Source organism: Mauremys mutica, chromosome 3 (genome assembly GCF_020497125.1).
Source record: "Mauremys mutica isolate MM-2020 ecotype Southern chromosome 3, ASM2049712v1, whole genome shotgun sequence".
In the NCBI taxonomy this organism is placed as follows: Eukaryota; Metazoa; Chordata; order Testudines; family Geoemydidae; genus Mauremys; species Mauremys mutica.
The window spans coordinates 195877124-195899258 of record NC_059074.1 but is presented as its reverse complement, the minus strand read 5'-3'; the positions used below and the strand labels follow the sequence as shown (position 1 = coordinate 195899258).

Here is a 22135-nt window from a genome sequence, read left to right as displayed (position 1 = left end):
CCGCCCCGGCTCCAGAATTTTTCACCCAGGAAAGGGCAGCGACCGGTTCGTTTTAATCCCTGGCAGGGCGAACCCCGGCGCACGCTTGTCACTCGTACATTAGCCCTGCATGTGACTGCAACGAACAAAGGTCGCTGGATGCTGGCGGGGCTCAATCCAGCAGCGACGTGTGACTGCATTTAGTGGGGGGCTTGGGGCCGGGGCGAGTTGTACAGCAAACGGTCCGTGTTCCGCTAAACGGCACCTCGCCTCCTAGAACTGCAAATTCAACCCGGCCGCCGGCGCAATCTGTGTCTCAGCGGGGACAGGGCGCCTGCTTCGCTTTAACAGCCCAAGGCCTCTGGGGTGTCTGCTTCCCGCGGGTATGGGGGCCTCCTATGCAGAGCAACCCTGCCTCCTAGTGCCCAGGGGCATCTCGAGTTCAAACGCAACGCCAGCCCCTGGGAAGCCCCGGCTGCCGCTATTAGCCCCTGATCTGCCCCCACCCCCCCGCAGGGTGCTCGTGGCACCCTGGCGGTATCCCCCACCCCCACCCTTGCGCCCTGCGCGCCCCAGGTGCTCCCTGGCTGGAGCCGCGCCCTGGGCACGCTCAGCGCTCACCTGCCCCTGCCCCCCAGCCCGCCCGGCACACGGGCAGCGAGCCGAGCGGCTCTTCGGGCAGTTACACAGGCTGCCTATTAACCAGGCCAGCACGTCGGCTATCTCCTGTCAGCAGCCGCCCCCTGCCAGGCCACCTCTGTCACGGGCCGGCTGTGCGCGCCGAGGCACTTTGCAAATGGCAGACCCCACCCACCCCCCTTTGGAAAGGGCTGCGCCTTGCTGGGCCGGGCAAGCCCCGAACCGTCTGCGCTAGAGCCGGCCAAAGGGGGGATATTACTGGGGATTAAACAGCCATGGAAAGTAGGTGCCCGGCAGGCCCAGGAATCGTGGTGCCTGTTCCCTAAACCCCGTACCCTGTCGGGCTCCTAGGGTGACCAGATGTCCCGATTTTATAGGGACAGTCCCAATTTTGGGGTGTTTTTCTTAAACAGGCTCCTATTACCCCCCCCCCCCCCACACACACACACACTCTCTCTCTCTCTCTCTCTCTCTCTCTCCTGATTTTTCGCACTTGCTGTCTGGTCACCCTACGGGCTTCAGTCCAGCCACAGGGAAACAACCAGGACATTTACGCCTTAACCGGATGAGCGGCCTCCTCCCCTGCCCCAAACGCCCTCTTTGGGGTAATTACGCTTGGTCCGCTCTGTTGGAAGCTCGCCCAGGTTGGACAAAGAGCGGGAGTTACCGGGCGATGGTTGTTGCATGGAGAGGACAGTTGCCCTCTCGTCCTTGGGTGCGGGAACAATTTATGTCAGGGGTGGGCGGGGGGGGGGTGTGCTGAGAGCCATTGACCCAAACTGCAAACCCTGTATGTGCTGGAAAGCGCTTCCGGCCAGTCCCACGCCCAGGATCTCGCCCTGTGCAGAGACTCGCTGGGGTGCAGGTCCCAGGGAAATGGAGCAAAGACAAATCTAGGATTCAGGGCACATCTTTCTCTCCCGGCGCCGCTGGAGGCAGCCGCAGGGCCCGGCGGGCGGAGGAGTCCGTGTCAAACTGGATCCGAGACCAGGGACCGGAGCTGGGAGGGGGACGCGAGGCGTCCCCGGGTGGGCCAGGCCCGCGCGCCACTGCCCGGCGCACGTGGGGAGCCGGCCGCCGGCCCGGGGAAAGCAGCCGGGGGTTAGTTGCTGGCACCGTCCCGGCGCCAGTGACTGGCGAGGGGCGGAGCTGGCAGGCCGGGCCCCGGCTCCGTGGCACACGCTCCGAGATCCCGCCCTCCGGCCTTGCGCAACCAGCTCCGCTGCCATTGCCACACGGCATCGCGGGCAGGTTGTCTCGGCTGCGCAACAGCCAGCGGAGATGTCACCTTCCCATCTCAGCCTTGTGATGACTGTTATTGTGCTTATTGCTACTTATGGAGCAGATGCTGCAAGGAGATAAGTCTCTGGGCAAAAGCGAAGCGTAACCATCGCTGCACAAACAGTCACTTAATTAAAATTGTTGTGGTTAAGGCACCCACCCCTGCAATCACCTGCGGGGAAGCAACTCCAGACCAGAAGGGCCTTCAGGAAAAAGGGCAGGAGAGCAAGAGGGATGTGCCGAGCAGGGCTTGGGCCTGTCTAGAAGAAGCAGCCCAAAGTCCCTCTGCGTGGGGACTGTCGGGGTGTGGGGGTGCTGAGCATTACCCACAGGTCGGCCGCACCTTTCATCCGGAACCCAAGCGGCTCATTCTTATGACCTTATACAAAAGTCCTTGAAAGTAGCCTCATGCTTCAGAGGCGTCCCCGCACCCGCCACTTGGCTTTGGTGCCAAGGTGTTGCAGCAGGTAGGGCACCTGTGGGGAACTCCAGGAGCCCCCTGAACCCCCCTAGAGGCACAACCGCCTTTGGGGGCAGCGCGCCTCCGGAACTACAGGTCCTTTGGCATGGGTTGATTTCCCCTTACATAAGCACTTTAAACAAAGCCTTCCTGGAAAGTCCTGGCACCGTCCCTGTCTGAACGGGAATCACTGGCTCCGAGAACTAGGATAGGTGCAGAAGGAAGCGCTCCCATTGCCTAATGCAGGCTGTGGAGCGCGGACAGTCAGTGATACTCCGCCCCGCGGACAGTCATACTCCGCCCCGCGGACAGTGGTACCCCGCACTGCAGGCTCCTCCAGCAGTCTGGTTAGTTAGGCAGCGCGGCTCTGGGCCTGCAGTTCTTTGCACACAGACTCCCAGGGACAACAAAATGGGACCAGCGCGGTCCAAAGCTGGGGGGGCCGGTTACTGCGCGGAGCCAAGGGCCACGACACTTCTCTTCTTGTGTTTTTGCATCGTGTGAAAACAGTGCCCCAAGGCCGTTGTGCGCTGCCCGCCGCTGAGCCCAGCTAAAGGTAGCTACAAAACATCGCAACCAAACAAAAACGGCGCGGCTTTGCGCAGTCCAGTAACTGAACAAGGGCCAATCAAGCCGGCTCCCGTCTGTCTCCTAAGAAGAGCCCACTTACCAATGAAATGGCAAATGTAGACAAATACATTCCCCGGCCGCGTTACAAATCCCGAAGTCCTGTTTAGCGTGGACACGTTAATTAGCTTCTACACTCACAGTCAGGGAGCGCGAGCAAGGTTCAAACTCAACATGCTCAAGAATGCGGCGAATGCGCAACGCAACAAGGACAAACATTTAGCCACTAAAAATATCAATCGTCTTCTATTTTGGAGCGAGCCACTTTTTTTGTTAATTAAGGCCAATCTTACAGGACCGAGCCGTCTAGCGTTTTACTGTTATGTGGTGCAGAGAAAATACTTCATTTCCTAAGCTTCTGGGTTCCACTCTACGGATTGGGGTTTTTTTTTAAAGAAATTAATTGTCAATGAAAATGAAATAAATTACATTCAGGCGCGAACGATTTTTAAATGACTGAACCCCCGTAAAAGAGCGGGTATTGAATGCGCATAATCTAACAAATTCGCTCACGTTTAGGGATTTGAACGAAGAAAGAAAGTCCGCGAGAATTAATCAATAATAAAAACATCATAATTCGTATTATTAAATAATGATGCCAAAAGTCTGAAATAAACAGAACGACAAAGACAAGGGGACATAGGACAATATAAGGAAATCAGTAGCAAGAACTCCCTGACACACCCGGGGAAGATGCAAGTCAAATAAAACCCCAAACGGTGGGGAAAAGATCTGCCCCTTCAGCTGACCACAATGAGGGGGGAATTGTCTCAAATTGTTGACTCATAAGGGCTCGAATGTAACGGATGAAAACTCGCTTGGAGCCGGTGTGTAAAAGTTTGAGGGGGGCGCGATACACACACACACACACACACTCACACACACTCTCGCAGGCTCCGAGCTAGGGTCAGTGCGGGGGGGGGTCTCGGAAAGAACCAGCATTTCAATCCCACCGATTTCTTCGGAGACCCGAACTCTCTGGGTTGTTTGCGCTCCGCTCCCCGCCTGGGCAGAGTCACGCCAGCGGCAGGGGGCTGGATCCCCGACAGCGCAAGGCGGTTTCTCCGGCCTCGGCAGAGCAGGCTTGGGGCTGGGACCCTGGGCCGGGCTTTGCTCGGCTCGGTTCCCGTGTGATCAGGAGCCGCAGCCTCCTCTCCCCGCCGATCAATACGCAGCCTGGCCTGGCTCCCGGAACACAGCGGGGGCTCCCGGCCTCTGTTACCTGCCGGCACCGGGCATTGAACTGGGCCCGGGGGGGCGGAAAGTGGCAGCCAAGCCTAGTGGGGGGGGGCGGCAGCAACGTGCCTGGTGTGTGACTGTCCCGTGTGCTCGCGTGTCCCCGGGCGGGATTCACAGCCAGAGCCGAGCACCGCAGCCCGGGCCAGGGAACAAGGGGCCCCCAGAGACGGGTAGGGCGCATAGCCAGCCCCCGGCCCTCGGGAGACACTGAGTCCCTAGGCCGCTCTCCCTCCTGGGTTTCCTGTCCCGGGCAGGACCGGGATCCAGGTGAGAGAAGCCGATCGGATCGGCCGGTCCCCTGGCTGGGGGCTGGACCCCGCGGCAGCCTCTGGGGGGCTCTGAGCGAGAGGCCGGGGAGCAGACCCAGGCATGGCAGGAGGGCCATGGACAGCTGCTTCCCTCTGCTACAGCGCCGGTGCGGCTGGGCTCCACCCCTCCCTCCTCCGGCCCAATGGCCCCTTGAATCGGGACAGCGCAGACCCGGCACAGGGGAGAGGCCTCCCCGGGCCCGATCTGCCCCGGCAGTGCAGAGGGAAGGGCCGATTGGGGACCTGCACTTTGGTGCAAGGGCGGGCGGCCTGTTTACACGCGGCTGGAGCTCTAGCCCGGCTTGAGCCGGCTCTAGCAGAAGCCCAGGACTGGAAACCCCCCCAACAACGGGGAGACACAACAGCCAGGGGCTAAGACTCCCCGACAAGCCGCAGTCCCCCCATTCTCTTCCGGGGCCCCAAAGACACCCGCTTTCTTTGGGCACCGGGGTCCGTAACCGATAGGCCCTTAACCCGCGCTCGCAGGCTGCCCTGAGCTGGGCCGGGCCGGGCCGGGCCGAGAGCGAACCCAGCCCTCGGGGAGCAGGTTCTGGCCCCGGATCGCTGAGCCACCGGTGAAAGCCAGACCCGCTCCAGAGTGCAGATCTGTATAACCCCCCCGCCAGCGGCCACAAGGGCCAGCTGTGTGAGGACGAGCTGGGTTAGCTGCAGGGATAAACTAGCCCCGCGTCTCCAGCCTGCAGCACGTACTGGAGACGAGTTTGCGCGGCTCTCTGCCTTTCCAACCCAAACGTGTCACCCGCTGCTGGCCGGGGACCGCGGTGCTGCGCCGCGCGCAAAGTGCCTTGGACAGCCCAACCAGTACAAGCCACGCCCTGGCTGCCGTCTGCCCACTGGCCGGAAAGTTCGCTAGCCGCCGCCTTGGGCAAGAAGCGGAGTTACATGCAACCCAGCCGCTACAATCACTGAGACCAGGGCAACGACACACGCGTCTTTCAACCAGGACAAGCCAGAATTTCGGCTGGAGTTCTCCTCCTTTCGTGCCCTTTCTAGAGGGGCTTTCCAAACCCTGCTGACCCCTGCAACAGCAGCACCAGGGGCTCAGCAGCACCATCCCACCCCAGGGTTGTGGCAGGAGATGGAGATGTTCTTAGTACCCAGAAACCAGGGCACGAGCTGTCGCTCTACTGCCAGGAGCGTCTGTCTCCACAGTCAGATGCAGGGGAAACTAGTTCCCCCCCACACGCTACTTTTGAAACTCTCCATGAAATGGGTATTGTAATAGTGCCCAGAAGCACTGCTGTCATTTAAGGGACTGTCAGCGTTTTCATGATAAACCCTGTTTGTCAGAGTTTCTGACTTGACTATTAAAATGTGCTGCAGGCTGAAGCAGGGTGCACGAGCCCCGAGCCTCGCGGTGAATTATTAGACATTATATATATAGATTACTAAATTGGTTGGCGTCATTAATGCGGGTGCTTTAAGTAGCTCCTCTAGTTATATTGAAACAACCGTGACACTGCGCACCACGCTTTGGGAGCCTGGCACGTTGCGGGCTCCTGAACTTTCTGGCTCAGTTCTGCCCGCGTGGTGTGAACCTTGGTGCCGGTCAAGCGACCCCACCACAAAACAGCCTCTGGGTTTAGAGTTGTTCGCCGGGGTTGGGAGTGGGTGGGGGGACGGACCAAATCCACCGGCCTCCCCCCGGTTCTGTTAATTTCAGCGACACGGTGCAGGTGATTTAGCAAATCCTGAGGCTAGATGATCAGCGCATTCTTCTGGGCGCTCAGCGGAGCGGGCGCCCGTTTGTGGCTGGGAAGAATGTCACTAGGACTCAGCCATCGCTTTTCCAGCCCCACTGTATATAAAGCCGAAGGTTCTTTTCGCGCATTTAATGCAAAGCAGCTGTTTCGTTGCCCTTAATGTATAGTTAAGAATGTTCCGTCCTGAATGAGCAGTATGGGCCTGATCCAGCCTTTTCTCAGGTCAAATGTCCGATGGTTTAAATCACCGGGCCCGACTCCGCTTTGACAGGCACTTGGGCTGGAGTTTTCGGTACAGGTACCTTGGCTGGAGTTACTCTGGATTTGCATCCGCGTAACCGGCCGCACAAGGTCAGAACTCAGTATTTGTTCACACCGAGTAAGAAGCCCCAATCCGGTTCTAGCCCCTAACAGGTACCGCAGAGCCACTGAGCAGAAGGGGGCTAGATTCGGGTTGCGGGCACGCTGGGGTAAACCCGGAGAAGTGGTAGTGACATCAGTGGAAGTACACGGGTGTAAACCGAAAGCGAATGGGCTCAGAAGGATGAAAACGCTGTGGTGGTGCCGGCTTGCCCATACCAGGGCTGCAGGGCAGTGAGGGGACTTGGTGTTTGTAGTCACCCCATGTCCATGTCGCTGAAGGAGGCTGGGGGTGTGTGGCACCAAGACCCCCTTAATGGACACACCCAGTCCCAGACTGGCGTGTGCAGCCCCAGCTCTCCGGTCCCGGTAATACACGTTCTCGCTGGGGTTCAATCAGGAATGATTTAAACCCAAGTCCCGCTGAGATTTGGTTTCCCCCCATCATCACAACCGCTAATGACAGCGGTTTGGTTGGTGGCAAAACGTCCCTAACCTGGTGCTGGCTTTGATATTGGCTGGGTCGATTCCTTTGCTGGAGGATAAAACGTTAATTTTTTTAAATATTTGTTATTTTTGCAAACCGCCTGCCAAGTGGTTTGGCTTCGGGTGTTGTCACCGGGCAAGTTCTCCGCTACCCAAGGTGTTTGGTCAGGCAGCTACTGACTATGCAGAGTCACCAGCTGCTGTTCAGATTCTGTTTCCATTGCAGCACTGGCCCGAGATGAGCAACCAAGCATTAGAGGATGAAATTCTGGCCCCACTGAACTCTCCCATTGACTTCAGTGGGGCCATGATTTCGCCCTCGGTGCGTCGGTGAATTCAGCCAGGTCCGCTGGGGGGGGGGGGGCGCATACAGAATCTTCAGCCTCATTTACATATCTCCCATAGCAAGGCTGGGGGTGCGGGGGAAATGAGCCTGCACCGAAAGCTAAAGCGGGGACACAAGTTCCTCGTTTACACACAGGACACAGGCCTCGTCTCCTGACTCACCCGGCGGTCAGGTGCTATGACCCTGCGCAAGGTGCGGGCACTTTTTCGGACTCACCCTGAGGAGGAAAAGGCAGGTACAGAGTGGGGTCCGGTAGCGCGACGCTCTCCTTTCCCCAGGTGTGGCCAAGAGGGAGCTGAGACTTGCATTTTGCTGTTCGTAAGCACTGAAGAAAAGCCTCAGGTAGGTTTTTTTTAGGGGCGTGTGTGTGTGAACGCACGGACAGATACTGAATCAGAACGGTTAGATCTGTGGTTTGTCCCCTGCAGACTAGAGTGTTGGCCCTTTCTATAGAGAAGTTTGAGCCAGCTGGGGGGTGAGCAATCTCCCCCCCCCCGCATGCTGGGGTTCAAGACGCTGTATGGGGAAACCTCACATGAACTCCGAGAGGGACTTAGGTCTGTTTAGACATAGCGAAATGGAACGAAAATGCTTCAAAGGGAGCTTCTGTTTCCCTGTTCTCTAGTATGTAGGATCCAAACCCGGAGGGCCCCCACCCCGAATTTCTGTCAAGTTAAGGTAGAATTCTAAGCAAATCTTCCTTTCTCTCATTCTGTCAAAGCATCCACCCGTCTCGGATTTCCCGTTTCGTGCTATTCCGGGCTGGAATTTTCTGTGCGCATCTGAGGCTATTGGAAAACTTTCAGGCTGGCCCCTGAGGTCAGAGAGCAGACACTTTTTGCCAGGCAAAGCAAACAAACACACAAACAAACACACCCCTCAGAATCCATTTGTCATTCCGAATGTCCAGGGATCAACACCCGGTGCTCACCAGTTCTTCTCAGAACTGATCAGCCTTCCTGCATGTTGGGGGAAACATCTGGGCTTAATAGTAATGAGGATAGTGTGATAACTAACAGGCGCCCCCCTCCTCCTCCGACTTTTCACTTTAAAAGAGGTTAAGAAATACGGCAAGGACTTTTCAATGCACGATCATATTTTTTTTTCTCCTGAGCGGTGCAGCAAAGGTTCTAGGCTCTCCTGACTCTGCAAAGGGAAAGCGAGCGCTTCTGAGCCTGCATCTTTGCCCAGAGTGGAAACTTCTGCAGAGATGCAGCCCACCCACTCTCCCCCGGAGCTGGGTCTGCGGGTGTGCTAAGGCAGGGCGTGTGTACACTGTGTGCGTGTCGGGGGGGGGGGGCGGAATTCAGCCCCTTCACAGAGCATACGAGAGACACTTGTAAGCGAATCGTCATCTACGTTTGCATTTTTAAGCACCTGTTTCCTGGCTTTTCTGCTTCGAAACGGCTCCCGCCTATGCCAGCAGACTACGGGACTCGCTACAAAGACCCAGTTTAGCCTGGCTGATTGCTAATGAGCGTATGGCTCCGACACTAAAGTGTGACAGCCGAAATAATAACCTCGCCCCCCTGTATTCTTCTAGTGGAGGGGGGCGATCGCGACCCCGTTATCTCGATGGGCTCGCTCCTGGCTCGCCGCTGCAAGGCGGACTCTCCTCCGGCTAGTATCTGTGCTGGGGGGGGGGGGTTGCGCAGCTCTGGTTCACGACCCTTCAGCGAAGCCGCTGGGGCTACGCATTTGAGGCTGCCCCCCCCCCGCTCGGTCCCCTCCATGCTTGTCCTTTCGAAACTGCCTGTTGCCACCCCGACTAGCCAACCTGACGTTCAGGTGCATCCCCCGGGCCCCTGCCAGGCGTGATAAAACCCGGCACCTCTGTCCCTGCGGGTTAATTCGTCTCCAACGGCCCCTGCTTCCGGAACGCGGCGAGTGCCTCACATCTGCCAGTGCAACCCTCGGGGCGCCCCGGGGCGGAACGGAGTCACTTCAGCTCCGGTGAATTACGCTGTAGGCAACCTGCTCTTGCCTCGCCGGGCGCCCGCCCGCCAGGGATGCCTCGTGACGAAGGCACTTGCTCCCCTGCCTCCAAAATGTCCTTGATTATTTCAGGTTCCCTCAGCTTCCTACCCCAGCTTTGAGATCCCCCGCCCCTACCTGCAGCCTTGTAGCGCTAAACACTCGGAAACTTGACAATACCCGTCTACACGGAGACCCCCCAAGCTCTAGGCACCTACTTGCCGTTCAAGGATCTCCCAGCCTGTCCCACCAGTGGACGCAATCTGCAGAGCAAGACCTAGACCCAAAGATGCCCCAAATCTCCACGGTAAAGGATCATTTTCAGTTGCTTGGTCTCTTCCTCAACGTTTTTACATTTTCAGCCGAACTTTGGTTTTGTTTTCTGGAAGCTTTAGCAAGCAGGCTTGTGACTTGCGGCAAGTCACTGACTCTGCGCGCCTGAGTGCTGCATGTGGTAAGTGGGGGGGAAAAATAATTCTTCCCACAGCCAGCCTCACTCCTGGGGCTGGCATGGGGACACCCATTAATGCTTGTGAGGCACAGGGAGACTGTTCTAGTGAACAGCTGATACAGCAAGGAAAGCGATCCACATTTTTCTTCAGCGCAGGACTTGGCTGGCTTGGAATAAATAAGGCACAGGAAACACACAGCGGAGCGAAGATCAAATGGAATCTTGTCCAGCGGCTTCATTCACATAGTTCAGGAAGGCACTGAAGCACGTGCCCAACATTAACATGGCAGGAGACTCCTTCCACTCATGGGAGGCGTCTCATGGGCTTCAACGGGACTATTGATGTGCTTGAAGCTAGGCGTGTCCTTTAGTACCTTGCTGAATGGGGACCTGAGCACTGTCCATCCTCTGCACTGTGGGGAAAAATGGCACCTGCCCATGTCCTTAAATCGTGTCTCCCCAGGCGTCCACACGAGGTTGAGGGGCAGGTTGTCACCTCCTGACTTTGGAGCGCTTCAGTTTGCAACCGGAGCGGTCTCTGTAGGGGTTTGGGGTGGAACAGACAAATCACACCTGACTTGCTGCTCTGCAGATGAGGCACTAGAAGCAGGGTGAGAAAAAGGCCCAAATCCTACAACGACTGACATCATTGGTAGCATTGCCATAGACCTCCAATCCCTGGGACGCGGGCTCAGCACTGAGGGACAGATTTTGAAAGGGATTTAGGTGTTGCTTCACCCAGGGCTGCAAGGCCTAGGGCCCAGCTTTATGGGAGTATTTAGGTGCCTAATTCCCACTCGTTCCACGTATCTGGGCATACGCAATATAGATGGCTAAGGCCCATTTTCAAAAGTGAGCTAGGAGCCCACGTCTCCTTTGAAAGTGGCTTGGCTGTTTAAATCACTCTGGCCTTGCAGTGCTGAGCAAGGCAACACCTTTACAAATCTGTGCCTGAGCGTCTTACCCAAGGTCAACGTGCAGGCAGAGATACAAGCAAGAGGGAATTGAAAGACCTTCGGCGACTGCTGCAAGGCTTGTCTGGGCAGGGCTGAATCAAATGGGCTGGGAGGGAGAGGTTTTGAGAGGTGTTTAGATCTTTTAAAGCCTATTTTGGCCTGTTGTGTAATTATCCTTCTGCCCCTAGGAGTGCCTAGCTAATTCTCAATATACATGAATAAATACCGAAACGTAAAGACACAGTAGAAAGCCGGGTCCATGTATTCTGTGGCCACGGTCTCCATCCATTGCCACAGAGCTGTACTCCAGAACCTCCACTTTCACAGGGAAAAATTGGTTCTAGTCCTCTTGGTTGTGTAGCAAATATGAACCAAGTGTGAACTGAAGCAATGTTGTCCTCCTGAGTTTGGAGACAGCCTGAAACAGAAGGGCTGAAAGTTGTGAACTGCTTCAATTGCCTCACTGGGGTGTTAAATTTGGAATTTAATAATGACAATTTAATGATCAGTGCGGCTGATCATTTGCGCAGAAACAGCCAGCAATCAAAACTGCCTCTCAGTCCTCCATAGCTGGGGACTTGAATCATTTATAAATATAAAAATAAACAACACGGGGACTACGTCAATGATTGTATTAGTCATTTTTTTCATATTTAATTAATTCAAATCCTCTCTTTGTTGATTTAAATGAAGCTGCCACAGCACTTCTAGTCTGCCATTCTAGCAAGCTGCAGAATCCAGGGACCTTGCTTCAGAATTTAGGTCCAGAGTAGATGCCAGCCAGGTTATGACCTTTTCCCTAGAGGAGACCAGGAATGTGTCATCACTGGTGACTCATGTTGTTTAATAACTAAACAATATTTGTGTTTGGAAGGAGTGGGGCTCAAGGGTTTAGCATCTCAGTCTTAGTTTTGGTTTCAATGATGTCTCTAGCACCTATACGCCACATGGTAGGCTTTTAAAAATCATATTAGTTGAGCTAATGAACAAGGCATAAGAATAAGGTCCATGTAGCGGGTGTGAATAGCAAAGGGGGTTCAGAGAAGCAATGTTTCTGATCAGATCAAATATGGCTTTTGGCCGAAAAGCTTTAAAAACCAACAACCCACCCCCCCATGGCTTTTCCCCTTGAACTATGGGGTTACTTCAAAAGTTCTAAGAGCACAACTCAGGGCAATATGGCCAATTGCCTGAAAAACCACTACAGGGTCCTCTGTAGCATCTTTCCTATTCAAAAGAAAATAATCCAGAAAATAACACACAGTGATTAAACCCTTTAACGAACAAAACTTGCTACTGTCTCCCTGCATACTGTACATACGTACCCAGTAATCACACAAGACACTGTCTCCCATGATTACCCAGATTCCTTGGGTCTAGCACGTCATTCAAGTGGCACAGATGCGGTGGCTGTTTCTCTAGTCTACATGGGCACTGGCCCCAGATTGAGGGTGGGTGGGCAGATACTGTCACCTCAATCTTCTCACATTTCACTTGTGTGAAGCCCAAGCAATTGGGCTTTATGTGGGTGATGTTAATCACCTGCACTCAAGTCTGGCCAGTAAAGCGCATCACTGTAAGAAAAGGGCAACGCATGATATAGGGATTTAAAGAAAAAAATCTGATTGAGACAGTTGAGTCACTCACAGCTGTGACATGACATGTTTTAAACATGCCTGAAATGTCAGGGAACAAGGACATCTTGTGTGGGATTTGTTTAAACGCAGTGTGATGCTGGGGAAAGATGCCCAAGTGGCTGGATGAGAGACCAGGTCACTGTGGACATGTCTGCTCTCTCGTGCGGCAGACTCGCGGCCTGCTCTTCCTCTCATCCCAGGGCACGCAGACCCTCAGCTTAAGTGCTGGTGGCTGTGGTTGTGGGTTCCGGTGAATGGTGCTGAGAGCTGGTCGGGCTGAGACACAGATAAATCCCTTTCCGGTCACTGGGCAAAGCCTAGTCCTTATAGTTGGCTGGTCCAGAAAATATTTGAGTTCAGCTGTCAGTGTTTTGTTTTGTTTTTTGCCCTGGTACGTCTGAAAAATTGGGCCCCTCAAGGTGGGTGTGACCTAATTTATTACATTGCTATTTTCAATATATTTGGCATTCTTTAACCTTCAGTTACTCAAGTCTGAAAAATTTGGTTTTAACCCCTCTCTGTCTCAGTTTTTCTATTTGTAATTACTGTACTGGGGTGTAACAAAGAGTAAATAAAACTACAGTACTAACGACACTTAGTACTTACATAGCCCTTTGCACCCCAGTATTTCAAAGCATCTTACAAAGCTGGGGAGTATTATTAGCTCCATTTTGCAGCTAGGGAAATGCAGAGGTAAAGCAGCTTTTCCGGAGTCTCACACGGAATTACGGTCAGAACTAGGAACAGAATCCAGAGCTCCCGATTCCCAGTTCGGTGCTCTAATCATTAGACGATTATTGGCTTTGTAGATGTAAAACCCTATATAAATGCTAAGTATAATAATTGAGACGAGCACGTACAGAAGAGTAGAAGTGTAAATGATACGGTTATAAGTTCAAATTACAAGTATGTAATAATGTGAATTATAACAATCATTTTGTAGACACCTCTCTGGGGTGGTGCAAAGAAAATAGGTGATTACAGATCATACAATGTATTCCTCAATCTTATGAGTAAAGAACCACTGCACACAATCCATTTGTGGCTTTCTTTGCGCTGACCTCTGGATAATAGTCATTGCTAAATCATGAACGTAAATAGAAAGTAATATATACAAAAATTCCACATTAGCTCAAAACCTGTTTTGATTTTGTCACTAAAATCTCCCAGCATAACACCCAGAAAATGATCCTGCTACAGTGGAGATCTTTTCTTTCATGTTTTACATCCAGCACAAAAAACTGCAGGGAAGAAGGATGAACATGGTGACAAGGTTGAAGCATAAAGGAAAACATATGCCCATTTTCAGCTAAATCCCTATTCAACACTTTTCTAGGAAAGAACTCCAAGAAAGCCAAAAAGGGATTTTATTAAAAACTGAGATTTTAGGAAACAACATTCTTGATCTTATGTACATTTCTAGCATCACTTCCTGTATATTTTTAAACCAAAATCCTCTTAGCATGCAAAGTAAATAGATTATGATATACTGAAGGATTAAGGATCACTGTCTGGTGTCAGATTAATCCCACATATAGACCATCACTTGTACTGACAGAAATATGGCTTCAATTCAGCAAAATAGCTCTATGCCTAGGTAACACATTTCAGCATTTTATGTAGAGCAAGTGAGAGATTTCCTTGATCTGTTGTTGCACTGCATCTATCTCAGAAATTAAATAGAAATCTGTATCATATGCAACACATGCTCTCCTCAAATTACTGTACGGATGCATAGCGTAACCATCCATTATATATACAGCTGTGTGTGGTGAAATGCTGTAGTAAACTGCTGTTTGTTTCACAGTTCTCACTTTATTAATATTTTCCCCATTGAATATGTAGAATTTTATGCACTTAACAGTTTTGTTCACTCAAGACGTAAGCTTTTCAGTCTGTTTTAATAGACATCTCTGAATATGCTGATACAAACAAACAGCTAAATTATGTTGGATTTATTTATTACTACCAAACCCACCATCCACTGAGTATGTTAGATTTCAGCAGCCTTTTAGGGGAAAAAAAATGGCTGGACCAATGAACAATAAATCGATACATTTTAAATAAACTCAGATTTTCTCAACACAGTATTTCTAAACAGTTTGATTTTTTATTTTTAATCCACTTAGTTAGTGACAGTACCGTTTAAAGACAGTAACCAAAAAGCAAATTCAAGTAGATCATTGACTTTCAGTTTTACATAACTGACTGGTCCAAAAGATCAAGCTTAATCTATATGTGTGTATATATAGTAAAGTACAATATGTGTGCACATACATGATATGGTAGGAAGGCAGAAACATCATAAAGTTCCTTTTCTCTTTTAATAGTTCCGGAACAAGTATAGTAATGAAACAGGTTAAGTTGTCTTCTCTGTAGCATTTTCTGTTAGTGGCTAGAGGAGCAAGATTAAAATCTGGACTCCAATGGAATGATGTTTAAGAGACTCCATGTCTTTTTTTTTTAAAGGCAAAATAATGGTTATTCACCTAAGATGATATATGTAGATACGAAAATTGAGAGCATTCTTTAAAAAACGCTGCTGACTGTGAAAGGCTGCTCTTTCACAGAGGTATCCTGAGTGAAGATTTTATCTGCTAGTATCTCGGTAGAATGGTTTTCAGAGCCTTAAGTGGAAATTCAAATCTGCATCTAAGTGAAGATTGTTAAAATATATAATGCATGGAGAATTACAGAGAATTTGCTCTGCGAGGCTTATGGATTTGTTTAATGAAAAAACAATCTTTCAGCATTACCATTTGTACAGTAATACTGGTAGCCATGATTATTGGATTTTGTATGGCATCAAATGGCATGAGGAAAATTTCACAATATTGCTTTTCATAAATAAACGTGGGTCAGTTTTTGCAGAGACAGGTGCCTATAAATCAATAATTCAGTGTTTTAAGCAGACCGGCGCTGAAACTTTTAACTGAATTTTCTCTTGAAGGGCCTGATCCAAAGACAACTGAAGCCAAATGAAAGACTGCGATGAATTTCAGTGGGAGTCTAATCAGGCTTAGAGTATTTTTCTTTTAAAGTGAAAGTGTTCATATTCTTGATTATACTAGACCAAAATGAACCACTTTGAGAGAGCCACTTCCTCCAGCCTCCTGGGGGAAAAACAACAACATACAATCACTCACTTTAGCCTACAGAAATTAAATGCAATGATAGATTTTAAAATGTACCCTTTTTATATTTAAGAAACTCCAAAACAAATACAAGGAAATGCAAACCTATCTAAATATTGACTCCAATTAACCTCTGCATGGAAGCTTATTTGCAAAAGCTAAACCTTATTTTGTTCTCTTTATTTAAAATGTATAACAAACATTCTAACATTGTCTTAATGCCAGTATTACCAGAGCCAGATTTTTAAAGCGAGGGATGCAATTTTGTAATCTTAATGCAAACCTGCAAATACTTGATTTAAGTGCACATAAATGGGCCCCCCCAATGTATGCACAACAAATGCATGTGCAGAACTGAAACATAGCTCATTATTTTTGTAAGCAACATGACAATTAATGAAAACGGCATGTGCCTAGAACGCAAGGGTGTTTCATGCTACATGTTGTTGGCATGCCTACAAAAAGTGTGAAAACTTTGCTAAGGAAAGGGTTATGCTCTAGTGAATCACTGCTTCCCTTACAATTACATATGAGCAGAAACCTCTTCGTGATGCAAAGGAAAACTAGGTGTGGAGCTGAAATCAAAGGGAAGCGGGTGTATGTGCTCTACTGTAGTTTACAAAATACATTAATTTAAATTGGAAAAAAAAAGTGGAAAACTGGCAACAAGAAGGGTATGTAAGTTAAGGCTGCCGCAGGCTTATGTGTGTGCTGGCAAGTTCAGTGGGATTCATGTGGCTTTCACTCTTTCACTTCAATTGAGGGGAAAAAAAAAACACCCTTGCAACCTAATAAGAAGCATTTACCAGAGCAGCAGCTCCATCTTATGGTATATATATTCTACCACAGAGATACACATCACATTCTTAAACAATGCTTCAGTGCACAATGCATATATTACTGCCGTATGTTTAGGGTCAAAAGTATTTCAACAGCTAGCATTTTGTCTTGATATAAATACTGCATTTTAGTTCCAGCCTCTTGTCTGACATTTTCGCTGCTTGGTGGATGAGGAAAAAGTTGGAGAACACGTTTGTTAGGAGGCACTTGGCCTTTACTGGATAAAGCTCCATGCACCACATAAATACCAACAGTTAGTTGTTTTATAGGAAAATGAAAGTGTTTCCCCATTCCTCTCTATATAACTAAACACTTCTCTACCACACCCCTAAGGTTATATAATGCTGAAACAAGTCCTCTTTCCTGGTGAATTTCATGCATCGCCTCTACCACAACTCTCCCAGGCAGATCGTGCAGTAAAGTTCGTGCATGGTAAGATTCTCTGTCTTCTTAAGGGATGTAAGACTCTTAGAACTTTCATTTGTTTCATTGATATTGGACATTTCACTCTAGTTTCCATAAGACCATTTCAAACTACTGGATAATTATTGACATCGCTCTGTTTCTAGGTGCAGGAATGTAGCACCTGCTCAAATCCTGGGGTTTCTGTCTAACGTTTCAACACTCGACATTGTCTACATCTTTATGGTAACCATGCTGCTTTGCTCCTTTTTCACTCCTAAATCCTCCTCCTATGAGATTGACAGCCGTCTTGTCTTCTGCTATGAGGGTAAGCACAGGAATTCTCCCCTGTAGGTGTGGTGGTCATTTTGTTAATTAATCTATAATAAATTAATTAATAACTTTGCACTTACATGGTGCCAAGCTCTCAGAGAACTGTACAAAATCTCAGTAAGCATTATCATCCTAGTTTCAGATCAAGATACTGAGCCACAAAGAGGTGAAGGCCTCCAATTTCAAACGTGTGCAATTTGAGACACCTGGAGCCTGATTTTTATAGATGGAGGTGATCAGGACCTCTGGAGACCTACTTGTACCAAGTTAGGCATCCAAAAATTAAGGCACCTTAAATGAGAAGAGACTTCTGAAAATGTGGCGCTTTCTCAAGATCACCCAGGTAGAATAGAATTGGGAACAGAACATGAGTCCCGTGATTTCCAGTCTCTGACTTAACTGAACCCGAATGCCAGATCTCTAACATCAGAGATGTTTGGATCTGACTTTCCACACTCGGCCCCATCTCTACCTCTAATCACTGGATCAGCTGGACTTACAGTGGCCAGTGATGAGAGCACAGCTAACCATTTCTTCTAGAAAATAACTAATTGTCTTCAAACAGCAAAGCCTTTCTTGGTCAAATATTTGGCTATGTGACGGTGATTTTTCTGGACCTGGCAGGTGAATGGGAACAATTTCCTGCAGTTTCAGGGAGGATTCACAGTGAGCAAAGAATACAGAGGTTGTGATATATGTGCAAGAGATTGTTTACATGATGCTGTGGATATAGTCTCAGCAAGGCCCCCGGTCTCCACTCACCCGGGGAATAGGCCACTTCTGACCCCCAGTTCTTTGGTACAGCTCTGCTCTTTAGGGCAAGTCAAATCCTCAACGCCATGGCCACAGAGGTGTCTCCAGCAGCAGAACCAAGGCAGTTCCACTGTGCAAGAAATGGCTGGGCTCTGGGTGTGCCCCCCTCTTGTGGCACCGAGCCCAGCCATGAGAGGGGCCCTTCTGAAGCAATGGCAGCAAAGCCAGGCTAGAGGAACAGTGGAGTGAAGGGGGGCATACGCGGGTGCGTTGGAGGGTTAATTCAGCCATTGGGCTTCACAGCCGCTCTGTGGCTGTAGGTGGGAGGTGTCCTCTGGCTCCCCACTGGAAATATCCAGAGTACAGCCCCAAGTTGGGCTGGGTGACAAGACCCAGGTTTTGGCCCTCCGAGTGCATGCATTTTAAACATCTCCCTAAAGCATAAGCCGCGTTCCCTAGGGCTTTGGCAATATTGATACTGAATTCAACAGGCTACTCCACCTGGCTCTTTCCATGATTTTCAATAAAACAACATTCAACCAATTAGCTGGACAAAAGGGAAAAGTTTTTCATTCTCCAAGATCTTATGAGAATGTCCAATATATCTTTACACAAAAAAAAAAAAAATTAAAAAAAACCCAGAATGACGGAGAAGAACACTCTCTTGATTTTGAACTTGTACAGAACATTTAGCGTGCAGTATATCATGCAAAGGACGAACATGCATGTGATATTCTATAACACTACAGTAGCAGGCTGTTCAAGTTACCTAGGTGAGCACTAAAAATTCAGGAAATGTCCAAGTTAACGTTCCTTGTATGGCTTTGAAGTGTGGTTCCACTCCGAAAAGTGACAACGTAAAAATGGCTCCATCTTGCTTCCTCGTGTAATTAGAGTAATTGTCATAATTTCTCACTTCAGTGGCAAAGATACATTGTTACTGCATCTGCCTCCTTGCTGCAGACAACCCAGCTCCGGGAGATGAAGCAAGGTTCTCTTTCCCCGTGCACCAAACAGAACTATCTACCAAGCTTTATGATCTGAATGACTGTAGCAGCTAGGAGCCTTAGTCACAGACTAGGACCCCATTGTGTTAGGTGCTGTACAAACCCAGTTTGTAGCGGTCAGCTAGAGCAGTGCCTACTCATTGAAATCCATGGAATTGCACAGATGTCGCTGAGGGCATCATGTGAAGACATTATCATCAAAGGCAGAGTTTACCTTGCAAAATCTTTAGTGAATGTGACTATACACAAGAAGAACAGAACCCAGCCTGGCTGTCAGATCCCAGCCTGAGTTTGCAAGGGTGGCAGTCAGGAAAAATCCTCATATTTTGACTTGTAGACGGCACATATTTGATCTGGAGTCATTGAGAGACAATGAACACAAAGTCCCACCATTTTAACAGTCACTTTTCAGAGCAGAACTACACTTCAGCTGCTCCCAGGTCCCTGCACATTACAATACAGTCTTTTCACAGTCAAACGAGATCATGTAATTAAAGATCAGAAAATGTTTCTCCAACCTTAGAGACACATGTACATCTTGGTCTTTTTTTCCGGTATGCTAATTTGTCATGGGGTCTAGCATATCATTAATGACCCAGACTATTTAACACAGTAACTTCCCTTATCTGTAGGGAATTTGAGTAATTTTGGAAGCACCCATGGACTATGCACGTTCTTTCCAGCCAGTAGCACTAGCTACAAGGCTAACATAGCTACACATGCAGAGAGGAGATTTTTTTAAGGTACATTTCAGGAAAGGAGGCTGTTAACTATTAAGAGAAGTTAGCGGTAAACATAGGTATTGTATGTACGTCAGCCAATGTTCACAGTTCCTCTATACCGTATGCTTATGGCCAGCACAGAGAGGGCAGGGTTGGCTTAAAGAGGCAGCTGGAGGTTCCCTCTGAGCAGGGGAATCTCCTGGGGGTGCCCAGCTACCACAGTCCATTCTGTGCCGCCTGCTCTGGGACCGCCCTTCCCCCCCCCATCACGAGAGGGTGCGCTGGAGCATGATGGGGCTGGAGAGGGTGTGGCCGGAGCAGGTTGCTCTGTGTGGATCCTGGGCTGACAAGAGAGTTGTCCCTGGAGAGTTGTTCTATTTGGCACGGGTTGTTGTTCTGATGGGACAAAAGTGTATTTTCACACTGTCCTTGGGGGGCTGGAGGCTGGACAGGTTTTGCTCAGTGTTTTTTTTAAAAAATCACCTTTTTGTACACAGGACGTACACTGAAAATTTCCATCCTCCCCCAAGGTGAGTGTCAGACCGTTACAAGCAACTGTAAACAGGGGCTAGAATGGAAACTAGCTTGTAAGCTTAACGACAGTGGTTACTGCCCCGCTGCTAACCAAAACTGAGGTGAATGTATTTCTCCTCAAAGATCCTGGACTGACCGTGCTGCAGACTGACGAGTTCCACATAGCCAGAGATCTGCCACAGTGCAGCCCACCCCGCCCACACGGCACCACCCTGGGACAGCAAATACATTCTAGCCGGTGAAGGGCAATTTAAGTCTGTGTGCCTCTTTTAACTCTTGGTCTCGCTGCTGAAACTGCCAGCAAAGGAGGCAATTAGTTGGAAACGTGGTGGCTGTTTCTGTGAGATGGATGTGGGCTGAGATTAATGACCCATTTCTCCACCAAATCAAGGTCAGACATCAACACATTTTGATCGCTGGTGATCTGGGCTGGATTCAAACCATGAAGGTCTGGCTCTATTTTACAAGCCCTATGGATGTGGAAATTCCTGCCTTTGGATGAAAGATGGTGTTTGTTCCAAGGGGTGAAATGGAGTAGAATGGACCAAAAAAAATGTTACCTGTTCTGTATGAACATCCCCAAAATTCCCCGAACTAGCTGGAAAACAAAGAAGCAAGGTTAATATGCGGCCGTTAACTTTTCAGCCTCTTGATAGGATATAAAATAGCTGTATCCTATCACACGATGGATGAATTAACGCATTTACCATATTACCCAGATATGTATGGGCACATGTGATCCTCCCTCTCTCGCTTCCCAAGCCCTGCCAAACCATAGCAAAATGCATTTTGACAAAGAGAGCGAGGCAGATCTGAGGTCAGGGACAACCCAGGTATAATACACGTGTGACTATCTGTAACCAAGTGGGTGTAGGATGTGCTAATGGCAGCTCTGGTAGCACAACCCTTTCATGTTGACCTCTTTGAAAATGTGATATGATACTTGAACATGGCAAAGGGTGAATATCCTTACCTCACCCATTTTACAAATATCCTTAAGTATATCAGTACACCTGGCTTGGTGACTAGAGCCAGGCCTACGCTATAAACCTACGTTGGTATAACTACTTTGCTCAGGGGTGTGAAAGCCCCACATCCCTGAGTGAGGCAGTTATACCAACCTAACCCCCAGGACTGACAGCATTATCTCAACAGGAGGGCTTCTCCCATCGACATCGCTACGGCCACTTGGGGATGTGGATGAACTACGAAGCTCTCCTGTCGGAATAGCAGCATCTTCGCTGAAGCGCTACAGTGGTGCTGCTGCAGCATTTTAAGTGCAAACCTGCCCTAGGTAATACAGGCACTCCTGCCATGGCTTCCCCCCATTGAAATATTCTGCCATTGTTCTTTATTATATGTGTGTGTGTGGTGTGTATCTATGTGTGTATACATACACCTCTATCCTGATAAAACGCTGTTCTCGAGAGCCAAAAAAATCTTAACGCGTTATAGGTGAAACTCCGTTATATCGAACTTGCTTTGATCCACTGGAGTGCGCAGCCCCGCCGCCCCCCGCCCCCCCCCCCGGAGCACTGCTTTACCGCGGTATATCCGAATTCATGTTATATCAGGTTGCGATATATAGGGGTAGAGGGGTGTGTGTGTGTGTGTGTATGTGTACACACATTTATTAATTTGTTTTTTGTATATTTATATATATATATATATATATATATATACATACACACACACATATATATTATGTATATATGTGTGTGTGTGTGTATATATATGTATTTATTTTATATATTTATATTTATTTGACAAATGTTTAAAATACTTGACAGACAAAATGACCTCATCTGTTCACTCTGGAAACATCCTTGCCGAAATGGTGTTGCTTGTTGTTTTACAAACTATGGACTTCAATGGAGCTACACTGGTTTACACCTGTTGAGACTCTGGCTCTCATGTACTAAAACATAAAACAGTGCTGCTAA

The 22135-nt window shown here is 49.3% G+C and overlaps 1 protein-coding gene and 1 long non-coding RNA gene across 8 annotated transcripts in view; one reads left to right on the top strand and one right to left on the bottom strand.

Moving 5' to 3' along the window:
- The first annotated feature begins 7732 nt into the window (after nt 1-7732).
- LOC123366579 lies at nt 7733-21483 on the top strand. The gene is made up of 4 exons (XR_006578146.1): nt 7733-7791; nt 16775-16873; nt 17011-17171; nt 21348-21483. It is a non-coding gene; the product is annotated as an uncharacterized LOC123366579 (long non-coding RNA).
- The window catches only part of LOC123366575 (WD repeat containing planar cell polarity effector), a 243775-nt gene continuing 235565 nt past the window's right edge, over nt 13926-22135 (bottom strand). For 5 of the 7 annotated variants that reach the window (XM_045010175.1, XM_045010178.1, XM_045010176.1 and 2 more), the window contains 2 exons: nt 20753-20790; nt 19131-20054 (listed from right to left, as the gene is read on the bottom strand). In XM_045010175.1, the coding sequence (XP_044866110.1) occupies nt 19872-20054; nt 20753-20790 (221 nt within the window). In that variant the 3' untranslated portion in view covers nt 19131-19871. Of the gene's footprint in view, nt 17192-19130; nt 20055-20752; nt 20791-22135 lie in introns of those variants that run through there. The other 2 variants (XM_045010180.1, XM_045010181.1) reach the window with 2 other exon arrangements.